Source organism: Dendrobates tinctorius, unplaced genomic scaffold, assembly GCF_039654945.1.
Source record: "Dendrobates tinctorius isolate UK_male_01 unplaced genomic scaffold, ASM3965494v1 ptg000182l, whole genome shotgun sequence".
Classification (NCBI taxonomy): domain Eukaryota; kingdom Metazoa; phylum Chordata; class Amphibia; order Anura; family Dendrobatidae; genus Dendrobates; species Dendrobates tinctorius.
The window spans coordinates 1,163,847-1,189,148 of NW_027361849.1; the positions used below are offsets into that span (position 1 = coordinate 1,163,847).

At 52.5% G+C, this 25,302-nt stretch overlaps 1 protein-coding gene across 1 annotated transcript in view; it reads right to left on the reverse strand.

Moving 5' to 3' along the window:
• The window catches only part of SCTR (secretin receptor), a 203,622-nt gene extending 178,733 nt beyond the window's left edge, over positions 1–24,889 (reverse strand). Inside the window, exon 1 of the mRNA XM_073551893.1 lies at positions 24,803–24,889. Within this exon, the coding sequence (XP_073407994.1) occupies positions 24,803–24,844 (42 nt within the window). The 5' untranslated portion in view covers positions 24,845–24,889. The remainder of the gene's footprint in view (positions 1–24,802) is intronic.
• Between the last annotated feature and the right edge of the window lie 413 nt (positions 24,890–25,302).

A 25,302-nucleotide genomic window follows, 5' to 3' on the forward strand; every position in this document is an offset into this window, starting at 1 on the left:
AGACACTCATTATCCCCCTCTATATACAGACACTCACTATCCCCCTCTATATACAGACACTCACTATCCCCCTCTATATACAGACACTCACTATCCCCCTCTATATACAGACACTCACTATCCCCCTCTATATACAGACACTCACTATCCCCCTCTATATACAGACACTCACTATCCCCCTCTATATACAGACACTCACTATCCCCCTCTATATACAGACATTCACTATCCCCCTCTATATACAGACACTCACTATCCCCCTCTATATACAGACATTCACTATCCCCCTCTATATACAGACACTCACTATCCCCCTCTATATACAGACACTCACTATCCCCCTCTATATACAGACACTCACTATCCCCCTCTATATACAGACACTCACTATCCCCCTCTATATACAGACACTCACTATCCCCCTCTATATACAGACACTCACTATCCCCCTCTATATACAGACACTCACTATCCCCCTCTACATACAGACACTCACTATCCCCCTCTATATACAGACACTCACTATCCCCCTCTATATACAGACACTCACTATCCCATCTCTATATACAGACACTCACTATCCCCCTCTATATACAGACATTCACTATCCCCCTCTATATACAGACACTCACTATCCCCCTCTATATACAGACATTCACTATCCCCCTCTATATACAGACACTCACTATCCCCCTCTATATACAGACACTCACTATCCCCCTCTATATACAGACACTCACTATCCCCCTCTATATACAGACACTCACTATCCCCCTCTATATACAGACACTCACTATCCCCCTCTATATACAGACACTCACTATCCCCCTCTATATACAGACACTCACTATCCCCCTCTACATACAGACACTCACTATCCCCCTCTACATACAGACACTCACTATCCCCCTCTATATACAGACACTCACTATCCCATCTCTATATACAGACACTCACTATCCCCCTCTATATACAGACACTCACTATCCCATCTCTATATACAGACACTATCCCCCCTCTATATACAGACACTATCCCCCTCTATATACAGACACTCACTATCCCCCTCTATATACAGACACTCACTATCCCCCTCTATATACACTCACTATCCCCCTCTATATACAGACACTCACTATCCCCCTCTATATACAGACACTCACTATCCCCCTCTATATACAGACACTCACTATCCCCCTCTATATACAGACACTCACTATCCCCCTCTATATACAGACATTCACTATCCCCCTCTATATACAGACACTCACTATCCCCCTCTATATACAGACATTCACTATCCCCCTCTATATACAGACACTCACTATCCCCCTCTATATACAGACACTCACTATCCCCCTCTATATACAGACACTCACTATCCCCCTCTATATACAGACACTCACTATCCCCCTCTATATACAGACACTCACTATCCCCCTCTATATACAGACACTCACTATCCCCCTCTATATACAGACACTCACTATCCCCCTCTACATACAGACACTCACTATCCCCCTCTACATACAGACACTCACTATCCCCCTCTATATACAGACACTCACTATCCCATCTCTATATACAGACACTCACTATCCCCCTCTACATACAGACACTCACTATCCCCCTCTATATACAGACACTCACTATCCCATCTCTATATACAGACACTCACTATCCCCCTCTATATACACTCACTATCCCCCTCTATATACAGATACTCACTATCCCCCTCTATATACAGACACTCACTATCCCCCTCTATATACAGACACTCACTATCCCCCTCTATATACAGACACTCACTATCCTCTTCTATATACAGACACTCACTATCCCCCTCTATATACAGACACTCACTATCCCCCTCTATATACAGACACTCACTATCCCCCTCTATATACACTCACTATCCCCCTCTACATACAGACACTCACTATCCCCCTCTATATACAGACACTCACTATCCCCCTCTATATACAGATACTCACTATCCCCCTCTATATACAGACACTCACTATCCCCCTCTATATACACTCACTATCCCCCTCTATATACAGACACTCACTATCCCCCTCTATATACAGACACTCACTATCCCCCTCTATATACACTCACTATCCCCCTCTATATACAGACACTCACTATCCCCCTCTATATACAGACACTCACTATCCCCCTCTATATACAGACACTCACTATCCCCCTCTATATACAGACACTCACTATCCCCCTCTATATACAGACACTCACTATCCCCCTCTATATAGACACTCACTATCCCCCTCTATATACAGACACTCACTATCCCCCTCTATATACAGACACTCACTATCCCCCCTCTATATACAGACACTCACTATCCCCCTCTATATACAGACACTCACTATCCCCCTCTATATACACTCACTATCCCCCTCTATATACAGACACTCACTATCCCATCTCTATATACAGACACTCACTATCCCCCTCTATATACAGACACTCACTATATCCCCCTCTATATACACTCACTATCCCCCTCTATATACAGACACTCACTATCCCCCTCTATATACAGACACTCACTATATCCCCCTCTATATACAGACACTCACTATATCCCCCTCTATATACAGACACTCACTATCCCCCTCTATATACAGACACTCACTATCCCCCCTCTATATACACTCACTATCCCCCTCTATATACAGACACTCACTATCTCCCATCTATATACAGACACTCACTATCCCCCTCTATATACAGACACTCACTATATCCCCCTCTATATACAGACACTCACTATCCCCCCTCTATATACACTCACTATATCCCCCTCTATATAGAGACACTATCCCATCTCTATATACAGACACTCACTATCCCCCTCTATATACAGACACTCACTATCCCCCTCTATATACACTCACTATCCCCCTCTATATACAGACACTCACTATCCCCCTCTATATACAGACACTCACTATCCCCCTCTATATACAGACACTCACTATCCCCCTCTATATACAGACACTCACTATCCCCCTCTATATACAGACACTCACTATCCCCCTCTATATACAGACACTCACTATCCCCCTCTATATAGACACTCACTATCCCCCTCTATATACAGACACTCACTATCCCCCTCTATATACAGACACTCACTATCCCCCCTCTATATACAGACACTCACTATCCCCCTCTATATACAGACACTCACTATCCCTCTCTATATACAGACACTCACTATCCCCCTCTATATACAGACACTCACTATCCCCCCCTCTATATACAGACACTCACTATCCCCCTCTATATACAGACACTCACTATCCCCCTCTATATACAGACACTCACTATCCCTCTCTATATACAGACACTCACTATCCCCCTCTATATACAGACACTCACTATCCCCCCCTCTATATACAGACACTCACTATCCCCCCTCTATATACAGACACTCACTATCCCCCTCTATATACAGACACTCACTATCCCTCTCTATATACAGACACTCACTATCCCCCTCTATATACAGACACTCACTATCCCCCCTCTATATACAGACACTCACTATCCCCCTCTATATACAGACACTCACTATCCCTCTCTATATACAGACACTCACTATCCCCCTCTATATACAGACACTCACTATCCCCCCCTCTATATACAGACACTCACTATCCCCCTCTATATACAGACACTCACTATCCCCCTCTATATACAGACACTCACTATCCCCCTCTATATACACTCACTATGCCCCCCTCTATATACAGACACTCACTATCCCCCTCTATATACAGACACTCACTATCCCCCTCTATATACACTCACTATCCCCCTCTATATACAGACACTCACTATCCCCCTCTATATACAGACACTCACTATCCCCCTCTATATACAGACACTCACTATATCCCCCTCTATATACAGACACTCACTATCCCCCTCTATATACAGACACTCACTATCCCCCTCTATATACAGACACTCACTATATCCCCCCTCTATATACAGACACTCACTATCCCCCTCTATATACAGACACTCACTATATCCCCCTCTATATACAGACACTCACTATATCCCCCTCTATATAGAGACACTATCCCCCTCTATATACAGACACTCACTATCCCCCTCTATATACAGACACTCACTATCCCCCTCTATATACAGACACTCACTATCCCCCTCTATATACAGACACTCACTATCCCATCTCTATATACACTCACTATCCCCCTCTATATACAGACACTCACTATCCCCCTCTATATACAGACACTCACTATCCCCCTCTATATACAGACACTCACTATCCCCCTCTATATACAGACACTCACTATCCCCCTCTATATACACTCACTATCCCCCTCTATATACAGACACTCACTATCCCCCTCTATATACAGACACTCACTATCCCCCTCTACATACAGACACTCACTATCCCCCTCTATATACAGACACTCACTATCCCCCTCTATATACAGACACTCACTATCCCATCTCTATATACAGACACTCACTATCCCCCTCTATATACAGACACTCACTATCCCCCTCTATATACAGACACTCACTATCCCCCTCTATATACAGACACTCACTATCCTCTTCTATATACAGACACTCACTATCCCCCTCTATATACAGACACTCACTATCCCCCTCTATATACAGACACTCACTATCCCATCTCTATATACACTCACTATCCCCCTCTATATACAGACACTCACTATCCCCCTCTATATACAGACACTCACTATCCCCCTCTATATACACTCACTATCCCCCCTCTATATACAGACACTATCCCCCTCTATATACAGACACTCACTATCCCCCTCTATATACACTCACTATCCCCCTCTATATACAGACACTCACTATCCCCCTCTATATACAGACACTCACTATCCCCCTCTATATACAGACACTCACTATCCCCCTCTATATACACTCACTATCCCCCTCTATATACAGACACTCACTATCCCCCTCTATATACACTCACTATCCCCCTCTATATACAGACACTCACTATCCCATCTCTATATACAGACACTATCCCCCCTCTATATACAGACACTATCCCCCTCTATATACAGACACTCACTATCCCCCTCTATATACAGACACTCACTATCCCCCTCTATATACAGACACTCACTATCCTCTTCTATATACAGACACTCACTATCCCCCTCTATATACAGACACTCACTATCCCCCTCTACATACAGACACTCACTATCCCCCTCTATATACAGACACTCACTATCCTCTTCTATATACAGACACTCACTATCCCCCTCTATATACAGACACTCACTATCCCCCTCTATATACAGACACTCACTATCCCCCTCTATATACAGACACTCACTATCCCCCTCTATATACAGACACTCACTATCCCCCTCTATATACAGACACTCACTATCCTCTTCTATATACAGACACTCACTATCCCCCTCTATATACAGACACTCACTATCCCCCTCTATATACAGACACTCACTATCCCCCTCTATATACAGACACTCACTATCCCCCTCTATATACAGACACTCACTATCCCTCTCTATATACAGACACTCACTATCCCATCTCTATATACAGACACTATCCCCCCTCTATATACAGACACTATCCCCCTCTATATACAGACACTCACTATCCCCCTCTACATACAGACACTCACTATCCCCCTCTACATACAGACACTCACTATCCCCCTCTATATACAGACACTCACTATCCCATCTCTATATACAGACACTCACTATCCCCCTCTATATACAGACACTCACTATCCCCCTCTATATACAGATACTCACTATCCCCCTCTATATACAGACACTCACTATCCCCCTCTATATACACTCACTATCCCCCTCTATATACAGACACTCACTATCCCCCTCTATATACAGACACTCACTATCCCCCTCTATATACAGACACTCACTATCCCCCCTCTATATACAGACACTCACTATCCCCCTCTATATACAGACACTCACTATCCCCCTCTATATACAGACACTCACTATCCCCCTCTATATACAGACACTCACTATCCCTCTCTATATACAGACACTCACTATCCCCCTCTATATACAGACACTCACTATCCCCCTCTATATACAGACACTCACTATCCCCCCTCTATATACAGACACTCACTATCCCCCTCTATATACAGACACTCACTATCCCTCTCTATATACAGACACTCACTATCCCCCTCTATATACAGACACTCACTATCCCCCTCTATATACAGACACTCACTATCCCCCTCTATATACAGACACTCACTATTCCCCTCTATATACAGACACTCACTATCCCCCTCTATATACACTCACTATCCCCCTCTATATAGACACTCACTATCCCATCACTATATACAGACACTCACTATCCCCCTCTATATACAGACACTCACTATATCCCCCTCTATATACACTCACTATCCCCCTCTATATACAGACACTCACTATCCCATCTCTATATACAGACACTCACTATCCCCCTCTATATACAGACACTCACTATCCCCCTCTATATACAGACACTCACTATCCCCCTCTATATACACTCACTATCCCCCTCTATATACAGACACTCACTATCCCATCTCTATATACAGACACTCACTATCCCCCTCTATATACAGACACTCACTATATCCCCCTCTATATACACTCACTATCCCCCTCTATATACAGACACTCACTATCCCATCTCTATATACAGACACTCACTATCCCCCTCTATATACAGACACTCACTATATCCCCCTCTATATACAGACACTCACTATATCCCCCTCTATATACAGACACTCACTATCCCCCTCTATATACAGACACTCACTATATCCCCCTCTATATACAGACACTCACTATCCCCCCTCTATATACACTCACTATCCCCCTCTATATACAGACACTCACTATCCCCCTCTATATAGACACTCACTATCCCCCTCTATATACAGACACTCACTATCCCCCTCTATATACAGACACTCACTATCCCCCTCTATATACAGACACTATCCCCCTCTATATACAGACACTCACTATCCCCCTCTATATACAGACACTCACTATCCCTCTCTATATACAGACACTCACTATCCCCCTCTATATACAGACACTCACTATCCCCCCCTCTATACAGACACTCACTATCCCCCCCTCTATATACAGACACTCACTATCCCCCTCTATATACAGACACTCACTATCCCCCTCTATATACAGACACTCACTATCCCCCTCTATATACACTCACTATGCCCCCCTCTATATACAGACACTCACTATCCCCCTCTATATACAGACACTCACTATCCCCCTCTATATACACTCACTATCCCCCTCTATATACAGACACTCACTATCCCATCTCTATATACAGACACTCACTATCCCCCTCTATATACAGACACTCACTATCCCCCTCTATATACAGACACTCACTATATCCCCCTCTATATACAGACACTCACTATATCCCCCTCTATATACAGACACTCACTATCCCCCTCTATATACAGACACTCACTATATCCCCCTCTATATACAGACACTCACTATATCCCCCTCTATATAGAGACACTATCCCCCTCTATATACAGACACTCACTATCCCCCTCTATATACAGACACTCACTATCCCCCTCTATATACAGACACTCACTATATCCCCCTCTATATACAGACACTCACTATATCCCCCTCTATATAGAGACACTATCCCATCTCTATATATATACAGCTCTGGTAAACATTAATAGACCGCTGCACAATGTTCAGTTTCTCTGATTTTCCTCTTTATATTTCTGAGTAATATGTAAATTGCTCTTTTATTCTATAAACTTCTGACATGTCGTCTCCGAATTTCCAAGCAATAAATTTTGTATTTTCAGAAAATGAGAAATGGTCAAATAACAAAAAATGCAGAAAACAAGTTCATAATCATTTAGAAACAACAATACTAATGATTTACCTCAGGAAGAGTTCAGAGATCAGTATTCTGTGGAATCCCCATGATTGTTAATCCCAGCTTTCCTGCGTCTTGGCTGCTTTCCTCCAGTCTCTCACACGGCTTCTGGGTGACCTTATGCCGCTCCTGGGACACACGTCAGCAGTTCTTCTTTGTCTGATGGCTTGTGACTCTCCATCTTCCTCCTGATTACATTCCAGAGGTTTTCAGTGGGGTTCAGGTCTGGCGATTGGGCGGCCATGACAGGGATTTGATGTGGTGGTCCTTCATCCACACATCGATTGCCCTAGCTGTGTGGCATGGCGCACTGTCCTCAGAGTTGGGGAACATTGCCTGACCAGAAGGAATCAGCTGTTTTTCCAGGATAACCTTGTATGCTGCTTGATTCATACGTCCTTCACAAAGATTAACCTCCCCAATTCCAGCCTTGCTGAAGCCTCCCCACATCATCACCGATCCTCCACCAAATTTCACAGTGGGTGCAAGACACTGTGGCTTGTACGCCTCTCCAGGTCTCCGACTAACCATTAGACGCCCAGGTGTTGGGCAAAGCTGAAAATTGGACTCATCAGAGAAGATTACCTTACTCCAGTCCTCTATGGTCCAATCCTTATGGTCTCTGGTAAACTTCAGCCTGGCTCTCCTTTGCTTCTCATTGAGGAAAGGCTTTTTTCTAGCTTTACATGACTTGAGCCCTGCCTCTAGGAGCCTGTTATGAACTGTTCTTGCCGTGCACTTCACCCCAGCTGCCATTTGCCATTCCTTTTGTAGGTCACTTGATGTCATCCTGCGGTTGCTGAGTAACAGTCGAATAAGATGACGATCATCCCGGTCAGTGGAGAGTCGTTTTCACCCTCTACCGGTCTGTATCTTTGTTGTCCCCAATGTCTGCTGCTTGACCTTGTTGGAATGGACTGCTGTCTTAGAAATTTTAAGGATGGAGGCCACATGGCACTCCCTGTATCCCTCTGCTAGTAAAGCCAGAATTGAGCCCTTCTTTTCCTCACTCGAGACTTTTCTTTTCATCTCCTTTGGCATGGTTATAAGTTATTTTTTCATTCCTATAACTTTTGGGATGTTACTAGCACTTGTTTTGCCATCCAGCTTGTCCTATTGCAGGAGGACTATGAACACCACAGCAGGGATTTTATACTTTCCTTTGTTAGATAAGATTTGGTCCAGGTGATCACCTGATCAGAAGCACATTGAGTAGAATGAGGTGGACTCTGGTTGGAATTCACCTGACACTGGAATGGAATGGCTGTCAGACATGCTTCCGCCTGCTCCGGACGGAAGATGTGATTCTCTCATACAAGACACTGAGCTCGGATTGGAGCCTCACAGAGTTTGAATCGAGTGTCATTTCCATAATTGGCCCGATTGTGGCGCATGATACAACTTATGCTCATGTCACTTCAGCCGTACGGTCCCAGGGCAGATCTCAGCTCCGGAGGGATTGCTGCACTAAATTAAAGCATTTGTCTAATATTTATAGAGATTCATTTCATAACTGCATCCAATGTGCAGGGTGTGGATCACCACCCTCACCATTCCTTTCATGATCCAGTTCCAAATTTCTTTCAATATCAACCTCCTTCGCACTGCCCTTACTGGTCATCCACCTGTGCCCCCTATTCCCATGCACCCCTCTTCCTCCATTGCCCCCTGTTCCCCCAGTGTCCTCTATACCCATACTCCCTCTTCCCCCAGTGCCCCCTCTTCACCCACAGCACCCTACACCTGTGGGTGAAGAGAGGGCACCTGAACACTCTTTTAGCTCAGCAATCCCTATACCCGTGCCCCTCTCTTTTCTCAGTGCTGTTCTCCCGCTTCCCCCATTGCCCCTATACCCATGCTCCCTCTGCCCACAATAATAATAAATAATAATAATCTTTATTTTTATATAGCGCTAACATATTCCGCAGCGCTTTACAGTTTGCACACATTGTCATCGCTGTCTCCAATGGGGCTCACAATCTAAATTTCCTATCAGTATGTCTTTGTAGTGTGGGAGGAAACCGGAGTACCCGGAAGAAACCCACGCAAACACGGGGAGAACATACAAACTCCTTGCAGATGTTGTTCTTGGTGGGATTCAAACCCAGGACTCCGGCGCTGCAAGGCTGCAGTGCTAACCACTGAGCCACAGTGCCCCTACTATACCCGTGCTCCCTCTTCCCCCAATGCCCCCTATACCCGTGCTCCCTCTTCCCCCAGTGCCCGTACTATACCCATGCTCCCTCTTCCCACAATGCCCCCTATATGCATGCTCCCTCTGCCCACAATGCCCCCTATAAACGCGCTCCCTCTTCCCCCAGTGCCCCTACTATACCCATGCTCCCTCTTCCCCCAATGCCCCCTATACCCGTGCTCTCGCTTCCCCCAGTGCCCCTATTATACCCATGCTCCCTCTTCCCCCAATGCCCCCTATACCCGTGCTCCCTCTTCCCCCAGTGCCCCCTATACCCGTGCTCCCTCTTCCCCCAATGCCCCCTATACCCGTGCTCCCTCTTCCCCCAGTACCCCTACTATAACCATGCTCCCTCTTCCCCCAATGCCCCCTATACCCGTGCTCCCGCTTCCCCCAGTGCCCCTACTATACCCATGCTCCCTCTTCCCCAATGCCCCCTATACCCGTGCTCCCTCTTCCCCCAGTGCCCCTACTATAACCATGCTCCCGCTTCCCCCAGTGCCCCTACTATACCCATGCTCCCTCTTCCCCCAATGCCCCCTATACCCGTGCTCCCTCTTCCCCCAGTACCCCTACTATAACCATGCTCCCTCTTCCCCCAATGCCCCCTATACCCGTGCTCCCGCTTCCCCCAGTGCCCCTACTATACCCATGCTCCCCCTTCCCCCAATGCCCTATACCCGTGCTCCCTCTTCCCCCAATGCCCCCTATACCCGTGCTCCCGCTTCCCCCAGTGCCCCTACTATACCCATGCTCCCTCTTCCCCCAATGCCCCCTATACCCGTGCTCCCTCTTCCCCCAGTGCCCCTACTATAACCATGCTCCCTCTTCCCCCGATGCCCCCTATACCCGTGCTCCCGCTTCCCCCAGTGCCCCTACTATACCCATGCTCCCTCTGCCCACAATGCCCCCTATACCCGTGCTCCCTCTTCCCCCAATGCCCCTACTATAACCATGCTCCCTCTGCCCCCAATGCCCCCTATATCCGTGCTCCCTCTTCCCCCAGTGCCCCTACTATACCCATGCTCCCTCTGCCCACAATGCCCCCTATACCCGTGCTCCCGCTTCCCCCAGTGCCCCTACTATACCCATGCTCCCTCTGCCCACAATGCCCCCTATACCCGTGCTCCCTCTTCCCCCAATGCCCCTACTATAACCATGCTCCCTCTGCCCACAATGCCCCCTATACCCGTGTTCCCTCTTCCCCCAGTGCCCCTACTATACCCATGCTCCCTCTGCCCACAATGCCCCCTATACCCGTGCTCCCTCTTCCCCCAGTGCCCCTACTATACCCATGCTCCCTCTTCCCCCAATGCCCCCTATACCCGTGCTCCCGCTTCCCCCAGTGCCCCTACTATACCCATGCTCCCTCTGCCCACAATGCCCCCTATACCCGTGCTCCCTCTTCCCCCAGTGCCCCTACTATACCCATGCTCCCTCTTCCCCCAATGCCCCCTATACCCGTGCTCCCTCTTCCCCCAGTGCCCCTACTATACCCATGCTCCCTCTGCCCACAATGCCCCCTATACCCGTGCTCCCTCTTCCCCCAGTGCCCCTACTATACCCATGCTCCCTCTGCCCACAATGCCCCCTATACCCGTGCTCCCTCTTCCCCCAGTGCCCCTACTATATCCATGCTCCCTCTGCCCACAATGCCCCCTATACCCGTGCTCCCTCTTCCCCCAGTGCCCCTACTATACCCATGCTCCCTCTGCCCACAATGCCCCCTATACCCGTGCTCCCTCTTCCCCCAGTGCCCCTACTATACCCATGCTCCCTCTGCCCACAATGCCCCCTATACCCGTGCTCCCTCTTCCCCCAGTGCCCCTACTATACCCATGCTCCCTCTGCCCACAATGCCCCCTATACCCGTGCTCTCTTCCCCCAGTGCCCCTACTATATCCATGCTCCCTCTGCCCACAATGCCCCCTATACCCGTGCTCCCTCTTCCCCCAGTGCCCCTACTATACCCATGCTCCCTCTGCCCACAATACCCCCTATACCCATGCTCCCTCTGCCCACAATGCCCCTACTATACCCATGCTCCCTCTGCCCACAATGCCCCCTATACCCGTGCTCCCTCTTCCCCCAGTGCCCCTACTATACCCATGCTCCCTCTGCCCACAATACCCCCTATACCCATGCTCCCTCTTCCCCCAGTGCCCCTACTATACCCATGCTCCCTCTGCCCACAATGCCCCCTATACCCGTGCTCCCTCTTCCCCCAGTGCCCCTACTATATCCATGCTCCCTCTGCCCACAATGCCCCCTATACCCGTGCTCCCTCTTCCCCCAGTGCCCCTACTATACCCATGCTCCCTCTGCCCACAATGCCCCCTATACCCGTGCTCCCTCTTCCCCCAGTGCCCCTACTATACCCATGCTCCCTCTGCCCACAATGCCCCCTATACCCGTGCTCCCTCTTCCCCCAGTGCCCCTACTATACCCATGCTCCCTCTGCCCACAATGCCCCCTATACCCGTGCTCCCTCTTCCCCCAGTGCCCCTACTATATCCATGCTCCCTCTGCCCACAATGCCCCCTATACCCGTGCTCCCTCTTCCCCCAGTGCCCCTACTATACCCATGCTCCCTCTTCCCCCAATGCCCCCAATACCCATGCTCCCTCTGCCCACAATGCCCCATATACTTGCCTCCTGTTATACCAGTGCCCCCTATATCCGTGCACCCTCTTCTCCCAATAGCCCCTGTGAAGAAACCAGATTGTATCTTAATCTCCCAACTATGTTTTGAAAGCCAAGACTTTTTACCTGTATATCGGCTTGTGGAGTTAAGTGCTGATTCTGGTGGGTCAAGAAGACAGCCTTGTGAGGAGCTGATGTGCCATATACCATAGTGTGTGCTTGTCTTTGGCTGTCGATGTCTGCTGATATGCCAATTGTCATTGTATTCTGGAAACAGTTTGTGACATGGAAAGTAGATAGGGAAAGGCTGTGAGGGTGGACTGAAGGACACTGGGTAAATCTAAAAGTGGATCACCTGTCTCGGGTATAAAAGAGACTTCTTTTCTTCTGGTTGGTGTCACTCTTCAGGGTCTCAGCTCAGGGTACATCAGACCCAGCTGAAAACACAGGACTGCTCTCGGTTATCTCCCTACGCTTGTCGATACCTCCTCTCTGTGTATCACAGGTGGGATAGTGACCCTGGGAGCTCTGATATATCATCTACCATTACCCCGGTGAGTCAGCGGAAGGGTGAGACCCTGTAATGTCACCATCTTGGGGTAATTGCTGGGACTGTTCTGTTTGCTATTGGGTGTTGTGGTTCAATAAAGTGTTGCCGCATTGTGTTACCCTCACCCTGTGTTGTCTGTGTAGTGTATTGCCCACGGGGAGATAGAGCGGGCGATCAGTGGTGAGAGAACTGGTCCATGCAGTCTTTCTAAAGGCAGCCGGGCCAGTGGACGAGAGCACCCACTCACCCCGTTTTGCTACAGCCACTTTGACCATGCTTCCTCTTCCCCAATGCCCTCTGTAACTGTGCTCTCTCTTCCCCCAGTGCCCCCTATACCCACGCCCCTGTCTTACCTCAGTGCCCGCTCTAATTCCAATGTCTCCTATACTCTTGCCCCCTCTTAGTCCAGAGACTCTTAGATTTTAAGGGACTCACAAAGAGAATCGGAGGGATCCAATGGCTGGATATCCTTAAGGACAAAAATGTCCAGGAAGGATGGGAAATCTTGAAAAATGAAATTCTCAAAGCACAGTCATTAACGGTTAGGGTTGCGGATCGCACTAAATATAAAATATAAGGAAGTGCGATTGCAACCCGGGGTCCACCGTGTAGAGATGGAAAACTGCTGCTCGGTAATGGCGGAGTACTAACAAAACACCAGCGGGTTAACCGCTGACCCGGTGTGTACAGGAGCGAACTCTGTTGCTTCACAGAGCCGCTGTAACAAATGCCGGAGCCTGTTCACGTCACAGGACTCGGCGGAGTGAGCGCTAGTGTACAGTCTCAGGACTCAGCCCCAAAGATGCTGGGTTAGAGTCCTTCTAGACCACTAGCACTCGGCACCGCAACTGCGGTGCCAGGTAGAAGCTAAACTAACAGAAAACCGCACTGAAGTGCATACAGTGCCGTACTGGCGGACGCCATCAACCAGCCTAGACTCAGAACTGGAAAGCGCACTTTAATGGTACAGAAATGCGCACGGCGCCGCTCTGACAGGCGCTGCAGTAGATGCGGTACAGTGGTGCCTTAAAGCCTGGCACACACTGGCGCTAGCATGTGTGAGGAGCAGGGAGCACTGAGACGCTAGACAGTGTCACAACTCGGAGCTGACTGTAAACTCTAACTCTACCAACATGCGTATCAAAGGGAAGGGGTTTCATAATAAGTCAGTCAGCGCTTCACAGGCATCCATCAACACATACACCTCTACCAAATACTGTGCATACTAGCACATGGCCGAGCAGGCGAGCGAACCTTGTATAGAAGCGTCCTTCCGGGACCTTCCTGATGGTCCAATCCGAGCTGGAGCAGGACCTGAGCATGTGACCTCCGATCTCCAATGAGAGATCGTCCCATGGGCATGCTCAGTAGACCAAAAGGAGGACTTAGTCCCTGGAGTAGCTCGCTGCTGACCAGCATGCGTTGCTATAGCTGGACAAGAGGTGGCAGCAGCAACCAAACCCACAGAGCTAGTCTGGAATATTGTGTCCAGTTTTGGGCGCCACATTTTAAAAAAGACATCAACAAACTGGAGCAAGTTCAGAAAAGAGCGACCAGAATGGTGACCGGTCTGCAAACCCTGTCTTATGAGGAAAGGTTGCAGGATTTGGGAATGTTTAGTTTGCAAAAGAGAAGACTGAGAGGAGACTTAATAGCTGTCTACAAATATCTAAAGGGCTGTCACATTGTAGAAGGATCAACTTTATTCTCATTTGCACAAGGAAAGACTAGAAGCAATGGGATGAAACTGAATGGGAGGAGACACAGATTAGATATTAGAAAAAACTTTTTGACAGTTAGAGTGATCAATGAGTGGAACAGGCTGCCACGAGAAGTGGTGAGTTCCCCTTCAATGGAAGTCTTCAAACAAGACCCTGGACAGACATCTGACTGGGATGATTTAGTGAATCCTGCTTTGAGCAGGGGGTTGGACCAGATAGATGACCCAGGAGATCCCTTCCAACTCTACCATTCTAGGATTCTATGATTCTATACTTGTGCTCCTTCTACCCCATTGCCTCTATACCTGTGCTCCCTCTTCCCTAAGTTCCCCCTATACCCATGCTCCCTCTTCCCCCAGTGCCCCTATACCCGTGCTCCCTCTTCCACCAGTGCCCCTATACCCATGCCCCCTCTTCCCCTAGTGCCCCTCTACCTGTGCTCCCTCTTACCCCCCAATGCCCCTATACCCGTACCTCTCACTTACCTCAATTCCCCTTATACCCATGCCCCTCTCTTACCTCAGTACCCCCTATACCCGTGCCCCCGATAACTCCAGTGTCCCTTATATCCGTGCCCCCTCTTGCCCCAGTGCCCCCTATAACCGTATTCCCTCTTCCCCCAATGCCCCCTTTACACGTGCTCCCTTTTCCCCCAATGCCTCCCATACCCGTGCGCCCTCTTCCCCAGTGCCCCCATACCCATGCCCCTTTTTCTAAAATGCCCACTATACCCGTGCTCTTTCTTCCACCAGTGCCCTCTATACCCATGCTCACTCTTCTCCCAGTGACCTTATATAAGTGCCCCTTCTTCCCCCAGTGACCCCTATACCCGTGCCCCTCTCTTACCCCAATGCTTCCTCTTACCTCAGTGTACCCTATACCCATTCCCCCCTCTTAGCACAATGTCCCTATACCCATGCCCCTCACTTACCTCAGTGCCCCCTCTTCCCCCAGTGCCCCTATCCCCGTGCCCCTCTTACCTCAGTGCCCATATCTTACCTCAGTGCCCCTCTCTAACCTCTGTGTCCCCTTTCCCTATGCCCCTCTCTTCCCCCAGTGCCACCTATCCCTGTGTCCCTTCTTCCCCAGTGCCCCATATCGCTGTGATTCCTTTATCCATTTTCCCCCAGTGCCCCCTATACCCGTGCCCCCTCTTCCCTTAGTGCTCCCCCTTCCCGCAGTACCCCTATACCCGTGCCCCTCTCTTACCTTAGTGCCCATCTCTTACCTCAGTGCCACTCTCTGCCCTCAGTGCCCACTATCCCCGTGCCCCTCTTTTACTTCAGTACCCCTCTTCCCCCATTGCCCTCTATACCCGTGACCACCTCTTACCTCAGTACCCCATCAACGTGCCTACTATACCCGAGCCCCCCTTACCCCACTGAACCCTATCCCTGTGCCCCTCTCTTCCCTCGGTGTCCCCTGTCCCCATGCCCCTCTCTTCCCCCAGTGCCCCCTATCCCTGTGCCCCCTCTTCCCTCAGTGCAAATCTCTTACCTCAATGCCACTCTCTGCCCATGATCCCTCTTCACCCAGTGTCCCCTATACCCATGCCCCGTCTTCCCCCAGTGCCCCCTATAACCGTGCCCCCTCTTACCCCAATGCCCCTATACCCATGCCTCTCACTTACCTTAGTGCCCCTATACTCATTCCCCCTCTAACTCCAGTGTCCCTTATACCCGTGCCCCTGCTTCCTCCAATTCCCTCTATAACCATGCTCCCTCTTTCCACAATGCCTTCTATACCCATGTTCACCCAGTGCCCCTCTACGAGTGCCCCCTCTTCCCCCATTGACCCCTATATCGGTGCCCCTCTTACCTCAGTGCCCCTATCCCAGTGTCCCTCTTACCTCAGTGCCCATATCTTACCTCAGTGCCCATCTCTAACCTCTGTGTCCCCTTTCCCTATGCCCCTCTCTTCCCCCAGTGCCACCTATCCCTGTGCCCCTTCTTCCCCAGTGCCCCATATCGCTGTGATCCCTTTTCCCCAGTGCCCTCTATACCCGTGCCCCCTCTTCCCTTAGTGCTCCTCCTTCCCCCAGGACCCCTATACCCGTGCCCCCTCTTACCCCAATGCCCCTGTCCCGTGCCTCTCACTTACCTTAGTGCCCCTATACTTGTGCCCCCTCTAACTCCAGTGTCCCTTATACCCGTGCCCCCGCTTCCCCCAGTGCCCCCTATACCCATGCTCCCTCTTCCTCCAATGCCCCCTATACCCCTGAACCTCTTAAAACAATGCCCAATATACCCGTGCTCCCTCTTTCCACAATTCCATCTATACCCATGCTCATCCAGTGCCCCTCCACGCGTGCCCCCACTTCCCCCAGTGACCACTATATCCGTGCTCCTCTTACCTCAGTGCCCCCTATACTCGTGCCCCCTCTTACCCCAATGCCCCTATACCCATGACCCTCACTTACATCAGTGCCCTTCTCTAACCCCAGTGCCCCTATCCCTGTGCCTCTCTTACCCGAGTGACCATCTCTTACCTCAGTGCCCCTCTTATCTCAGTACCCCCCTCTTCCCCCAGTGCCCCCTCTTCACTTAGTTCCCCCTCTTACCCCACTGACCCCCATCCTTATGCCCCCCTCTTCCCTCTGTGTCCCCTTTCCCTGTGCCCCTCTTCCCCAATGCCCCCTATCCCTGTGCCCCCTCTTCCCCCAGTGTCCCCATCCCTGTGACCCCTTTTCCCCCAGTGCCCCTTTACCCGTGCCCCCTATTCCCTTAATGCCCCTATACCCGTGCCCATCTCTTACCTTAGTGCCCATCTCTTACTTCAGTGCCCCTATACCAATGCCCCTCTTACCTCAGTACCCCCATCTTCGTGCCCCCTATTCATGCCCCTCTCTTACCTCAGTACCCTTCTTTTCCCCAGTGCCCCCTAAACCCATGCCCCCTCTTACCCCTCAGTGCCCCCTATACCCATGTTACTCCCTCACCTCAGTACTTCTCTTCCCCCCGTGGCCCCTATCCCCCATGTCACTCCCTTACCTCAGTACCTCTCTCTTCCCCCAGTGGCCCCTATCCCCCATGTCACTCCCTTACCTCAGTACCTCTCTCTTCCCCCAGTGGCCCCTATCCCCCATGTCACTCCCTTACCTTAGTGCCTCTCTCTTCCCCCAGTGGCCCCTATCCCCCATGTCACTCCCTTACCTCAGTGCCTCTCTCTTCGCCCAGTGGCCCCTATCCCCCATGTCACTCCCTTACCTCAGTGCCTCTCTCTTCCCCCAGTGGCCCCTATCCTCCATGTCACTCCCTTACCTCAGTGCCTCTCTCTTCCCCCAGTGGCCCCTATCCCCCATATCACTCCCTTACCTCAGTGTCTCTCTCTTCCCCCAGTGACCCCTATCCCCCATGTCACTCCCTTACCTCAGTGCCCCTCTCTTCCCCCAGTGGCCCCTATCCCCCATGTCACTCCCTTACCTCAGTGCCTCTCTTCCCCCAGTGGCCCCTATCCCCCATGTCACTCCCTTACCTCAGTACCTCTCTTCCCCCAGTGGCCCCTATCCCCCATGTCACTCCCTTACCTCAGTGCCTCTCGCTTCCCCCAGTGGCCCCTATCCCCCATGTCACTCCCTTACCTCAGTACCTCTCTCTTCCCCCAGTGGCCCCTATCCCCCATGTCACTCCCTTACCTCAGTGCCTCTCTCTTCCCCCAGTGGCCCCTATCCCCCATGTCACTCCCTTATCTCAGTGCCTCTCTCTTCGCCCAGTGGCCCCTATCCCCCATGTCACTCCCTTACCTCAGTGCCTCTCTCTTCCCCCAGTGGCCCCTATCCCCCATGTCACTCCCTTACCTCAGTACCTCTCTCTTCCCCCAGTGGCCCCTATCCCCCATGTCACTCCCTTACCTCAGTGCCTCTCTCTTCCCCCAGTGGCCCCTATCCCCCATGTCACTCCCTTACCTCAGTGCCTCTCTCTTCCCCCAGTGGCCCCTATCCCCCATGTCACTCCCTTACCTCAGTGCCTCTCTCTTCCCCCAGTGGCCCCTATCCCCCATGTCACTCCCTTACCTCAGTGCCTCTCTCTTTCCCCAGTGGCCCCTATCCCCCATGTCACTCCCTTACCTCAGTACCTCTCTCTTCCCCCTGTGGCCCCTATCCCCCATGTCACTCCCTTACCTCAGTGCCTCTCTCTTCCCCCCAGTGGCCCCTATCCCCCATGTCACTCCCTTACCTCAGTGCCTCTCTCTTCGCCCAGTGGCCCCTATCCCCCATGTCACTCCCTTACCTCAGTGCCTCTCTCTTCCCCCAGTGGCCCCTATCCCCCCATGTCACTCCCTTACCTCAGTGCCCCTCTCTTCCCCCAGTGGCCCCTATCCCCCATGTCACTCCCTTACCTCAGTGCCTCTCTCTTTCCCCAGTGGCCCCTATCCCCCATGTCACTCCCTTACCTCAGTGCCTCTCTCTTCCCCCAGTGGCCCCTATCCCCCATGTCACTCCCTTACCTCAGTGCCTCTCTTCCCCCAGTGGCCCCTATCCCCCATGTCACTCCCTTACCTCAGTGCCTCTCTCTTCCCCCAGTGGCCCCTATCCCCCATGTCACTCCCTTACCTCAGTGCCTCTCTCTTCCCCCAGTGGCCCCTATCCCCCCACTCCCTTACCTCAGTGTCTCTCTTCCCCCAGTGGCCCCTATCCCCCATGTCACTCCCTTACCTCAGTACCTCTCTTCCCCCAGTGGCCCCTATCCCCCATGTCACTCCCTTACCTCAGTGCCTCTCGCTTCCCCCAGTGGCCCCTATCCCCCATGTCACTCCCTTACCTCAGTACCTCTCTCTTCCCCCAGTGGCCCCTATCCCCCCTGTCACTCCCTTACCTCAGTGCCTCTCTCTTCCCCCAGTGGCCCCTATCCCCCATGTCACTCCCTTACCTCAGTGCCTCTCTCTTCGCCCAGTGGCCCCTATCCCCCATGTCACTCCCTTACCTCAGTGCCTCTCTCTTCCCCCAGTGGCCCCTATCCCCCATGTCACTCCCTTACCTCAGTACCTCTCTCTTCCCCCAGTGGCCCCTATCCCCCATGTCACTCCCTTACCTCAGTGCCTCTCTCTTCCCCCAGTGGCCCCTATCCCCCATGTCACTCCCTTACCTCAGTGCCTCTCTCTTCCCCCAGTGGCCCCTATCCCCCATGTCACTCCCTTACCTCAGTGCCTCTCTCTTCCCCCAGTGGCCCCTATCGCCTATGTCACTCCCTTACCTCAGTACCTCTCTCTTCCCCCAGTGGCCCCTATTCCCCGTCACTCCCTTACCTCAGTGCCTCTCTCTTCCCCCAGTGGCCCCTATCCCCCATGTCACTCCCTTACCTCAGTGCCTATCTCTTCGCCCAGTGGCCCCTATCCCCCATGTCACTCCCTTACCTCAGTGCCTCTCTCTTCCCCCAGTGGCCCCTATCCCCCATGTCACTCCCTTACCTCAGTACCTCTCTCTTCCCCCAGTGGCCCCTATCCCCCATGTCACTCCCTTACCTCAGTGCCTCTCTCTTCCCCCAGTGGCCCCTATCTCCCATGTCACTCCCTTACCTCAGTGCCTCTCTCTTCCCCCAGTGGCCCCTATCCCCCATGTCACTCCCTTACCTCAGTGCCTCTCTCTTCCCCCAGTGGCCCCTATCCCCCATGTCACTCCCTTACCTCAGTGCCTCTCTCTTCGCCCAGTGGCCCCTATCCCCCATGTCACTCCCTTACCTCAGTGCCTCTCTCTTCCCCCAGTGGCCCCTTTCCCCCATGTCACTCCCTTACCTCAGTACCTCTCTCTTCCCCCTGTGGCCCCTATCCCCCATGTCACTCCCTTACCTCAGTGCCTCTCTCTTCCCCCCAGTGGCCCCTATCCCCCATGTCACTCCCTTACCTCAGTGCCTCTCTCTTCGCCCAGTGGCCCCTATCCCCCATGTCACTCCCTTACCTCAGTGCCTCTCTCTTCCCCCAGTGGCCCCTATCCCCCCATGTCACTCCCTTACCTCAGTGCCCCTCTCTTCCCCCAGTGGCCCCTATCCCCCATGTCACTCCCTTACCTCAGTGCCTCTCTCTTTCCCCAGTGGCCCCTATCCCCCATGTCACTCCCTTACCTCAGTGCCTCTCTCTTCCCCCAGTGGCCCCTATCCCCCATGTCACTCCCTTACCTCAGTGCCTCTCTCTTCCCCCAGTGGCCCCTATCCCCCATGTCACTCCCTTACCTCAGTGCCTCTCTCTTCCCCCAGTGGCCCCTATCCCCCATGTCACTCCCTTACCTCAGTGCCTCTCTCTTCCCCCAGTGGCCCCTATCCCCCCACTCCCTTACCTCAGTGTCTCTCTTCCCCCAGTGGCCCCTATCCCCCATGTCACTCCCTTACCTCAGTACCTCTCTTCCCCCAGTGGCCCCTATCCCCCATGTCACTCCCTTACCTCAGTGCCTCTCGCTTCCCCCAGTGGCCCCTATCCCCCATGTCACTCCCTTACCTCAGTACCTCTCTCTTCCCCCAGTGGCCCCTATCCCCCCTGTCACTCCCTTACCTCAGTGCCTCTCTCTTCCCCCAGTGGCCCCTATCCCCCATGTCACTCCCTTACCTCAGTGCCTCTCTCTTCGCCCAGTGGCCCCTATCCCCCATGTCACTCCCTTACCTCAGTGCCTCTCTCTTCCCCCAGTGGCCCCTATCCCCCATGTCACTCCCTTACCTCAGTACCTCTCTCTTCCCCCAGTGGCCCCTATCCCCCATGTCACTCCCTTACCTCAGTGCCTCTCTCTTCCCCCAGTGGCCCCTATCCCCCATGTCACTCCCTTACCTCAGTGCCTCTCTCTTCCCCCAGTGGCCCCTATCCCCCATGTCACTCCCTTACCTCAGTGCCTCTCTCTTCCCCCAGTGGCCCCTATCGCCTATGTCACTCCCTTACCTCAGTACCTCTCTCTTCCCCCAGTGGCCCCTATCCCCCGTCACTCCCTTACCTCAGTGCCTCTCTCTTCCCCCAGTGGCCCCTATCCCCCATGTCACTCCCTTACCTCAGTGCCTATCTCTTCGCCCAGTGGCCCCTATCCCCCATGTCACTCCCTTACCTCAGTGCCTCTCTCTTCCCCCAGTGGCCCCTATCCCCCATGTCACTCCCTTACCTCAGTACCTCTCTCTTCCCCCAGTGGCCCCTATCCCCCATGTCACTCCCTTACCTCAGTGCCTCTCTCTTCCCCCAGTGGCCCCTATCTCCCATGTCACTCCCTTACCTCAGTGCCTCTCTCTTCCCCCAGTGGCCCCTATCCCCCATGTCACTCCCTTACCTCAGTGCCTCTCTCTTCCCCCAGTGGCCCCTATCCCCCATGTCACTCCCTTACCTCAGTGCCTCTCTCTTCGCCCAGTGGCCCCTATCCCCCATGTCACTCCCTTACCTCAGTGCCTCTCTCTTCCCCCAGTGGCCCCTTTCCCCCATGTCACTCCCTTACCTCAGTACCTCTCTCTTCCCCCAGTGGCCCCTATCCCCCATGTCACTCCCTTACCTCAGTGCCTCTCTCTTCCCCCAGTGGCCCCTATCCCCCATGTCACTCCCTTACCTCAGTGCCTCTCTCTTCCCCCAGTGGCCCCTATCCCCCATGTCACTCCCTTACCTCAGTGCCTCTCTCTTCCCCCAGTGGCCCCTATCCCCCATGTCACTCCCTTACCTCAGTGCCTCTCTCTTCCCCCAGTGGCCCCTATCCCCCATGTCACTCCCTTACCTCAGTGCCTCTCTCTTCCCCCAGTGGCCCCTATCCCCCATGTCACTCCCTTACCTCAGTGCCTCTCTCTTCCCCCAGTGGCCCCTATCCCCCATGTCACTCCCTTACCTCAGTGCCTCTCTCTTCCCCCAGTGGCCCCTATCCCCCATGTCACTCCCTTACCTCAGTGCCTCTCTCTTCCCCCAGTGGCCCCTATCCCCCATGTCACTCCCTTACCTCAGTGCCTCTCTCTTCGCCCAGTGGCCCCTATCCCCCATGTCACTCCCTTACCTCAGTGCCTCTCTCTTCCCCCAGTGGCCCCTATCCCCCATGTCACTCCCTTACCTCAGTACCTCTCTCTTCCCCCAGTGGCCCCTATCCCCCATGTCACTCCCTTACCTCAGTGCCTCTCTCTTCCACCAGAGGCCCCTATCCCCCATGTCACTCCCTTACCTCAGTGCCTCTCTCTTCCCCCAGTGGCCCCTATCCCCCATGTCACTCCCTTACCTCAGTGCCTCTCTCTTCCCCCAGTGGCCCCTATCCCCCATGTCACTCCCTTACCTCAGTGCCTCTCTCTTCCCCCAGTGGCCCCTATCCCCCATGTCACTCCCTTACCTCAGTGCCTCTCTCTTCCCCCAGTGGCCCCTATCCCCCATGTCACTCCCTTACCTCAGTGCCTCTCTTCCCCCCAGTGGCCCCTATCCCCCATGTCACTCCCTTACCTCAGTGCCTCTCTCTTCCCCCAGTGGCCCCTATCCCCCATGTCACTCCCTTACCTCAGTGCCTCTCTCTTCCCCCAGTGGCCCCTATCCCCCATGTCACTCCCTTACCTCAGTGCCTCTCTCTTCCCCCCAGTGGTCCCTATCCCCCATGTCACTCCCTTACCTCAGTGCCTCTCTCTTCCCCCAGTGGCCCCTATCCCCCATGTCACTCCCTTACCTCAGTGCCTCTCTCTTCCCCCAGTGGCCCCTATCCCCCATGTCACTCCTTTACCTCAGTGCCTCTCTCTTCCCCCAGTGTCCCCTATCCCCCATGTCACTCCCTTACCTCAGTGCCTCTCTCTTCCCCCAGTGGCCCCTATCCCCCATGTCACTCCCTTACCTCAGTGCCTCTCTCTTCCCCAAGTGGCCCCTATCCCCCATGTCACTCCTTTACCTCAGTGCCTCTCTCTTCCTCCAGTGGCCCCTATCCCCCATGTCACTCCCTTACCTCAGTGCCTCTCTCTTCCCCCAGTGGCCCCTATCCCCCATGTCACTCCCTTACCTCAGTACTTCTCTTCCCCCAGTGGCCCCTATCCCCCATGTCACTCCCTTACCTCAGTGCCTCTCTCTTCCTCCTGTGGCCCCTATCCCCCATGTCACTCCCTTACCTCAGTGCCTCTCTCTTCCTCCTGTGGCCCCTATCCCCCATGTCACTCCCTTACCTCAGTGCCTCTCTCTTCCTCCTGTGGCCCCTATCCCCCATGTCACTCCCTTACCTCAGTACCTCTCTCTTCCCCCAGTGGCCCCTATCCCCCATGTCACTCCCTTACCTCAGTGCCTCTCTCTTCCCCCCAGTGGCCCCTATCCCCCATGTCACTCCCTTACCTCAGTGCCTCTCTCTTCCTCCTGTGGCCCCTATCCCCCATGTCACTCCCTTACCTCAGTGCCTCTCTCTTCCTCCTGTGGCCCCTATCCCCCATGTCACTCCCTTACCTTAGTGCCTCTCTCTTCCTCCCGTGGCCCCTATCCCCCATGTCACTCCCTTACCTCAGTGCCTCTCTCTTCCCCCCAGTGGCCCCTATCCCCCATGTCACTCCCTTACCTCAGTGCCTCTCTCTTCCCCCAGTGGCCCCTATCCCCCATGTCACTCCCTTACCTCAGTGCCTCTCTCTTCCCCCAGTGGCCCCTATCCCCCATGTCAGCTATCTCACATACAAGCCTCATCAGATGTTTAATGTTCGTCACCAGCAATCATGGAGCTCCGTGTCTCAGTGTTAGGACTACAGCTCCCACCATCCCCTCTGTACTCACCGGCGACAGGACAGTCAGTACTCCCAGTAGGAGCGTTCCCATGGTGGCGGAGGCTCGGTGTGCGCTCAGGTCTCACTGGTCTCCTGCCTGACACTGAGGATGGAGCAGCCTCCTCCCAACCCTGTAATCCTAATCCCGCCACCCGCTGGGCATAAGGCGGACCTCAAACATTAATGATTAAAAACGCAGAGGCCAGGAAAACCCCCAACATGTGACTGAGAGGACTACTACTCCAGGCAGGAGAGCGCAGGATTACAGAGTAATAATGGTGAACTTACCCAAAGAGAACCTGCAGGTACCGGAGAAGTGATACCGAGCGTCCACCTGCAGGTACCGGAGAAGTGATACCGAGCGTCCACCTGCAGGTACCGGAGAAGTGACACCGAGCGTCCACCTACAGGTACCGGAGAAGTGATACCGAGCGTCCACCTGCAGGTACCGGAGAAGTGATACCGAGCGTCCACCTGCAGGTACCGGAGAAGTGATACCGAGCGTCCACC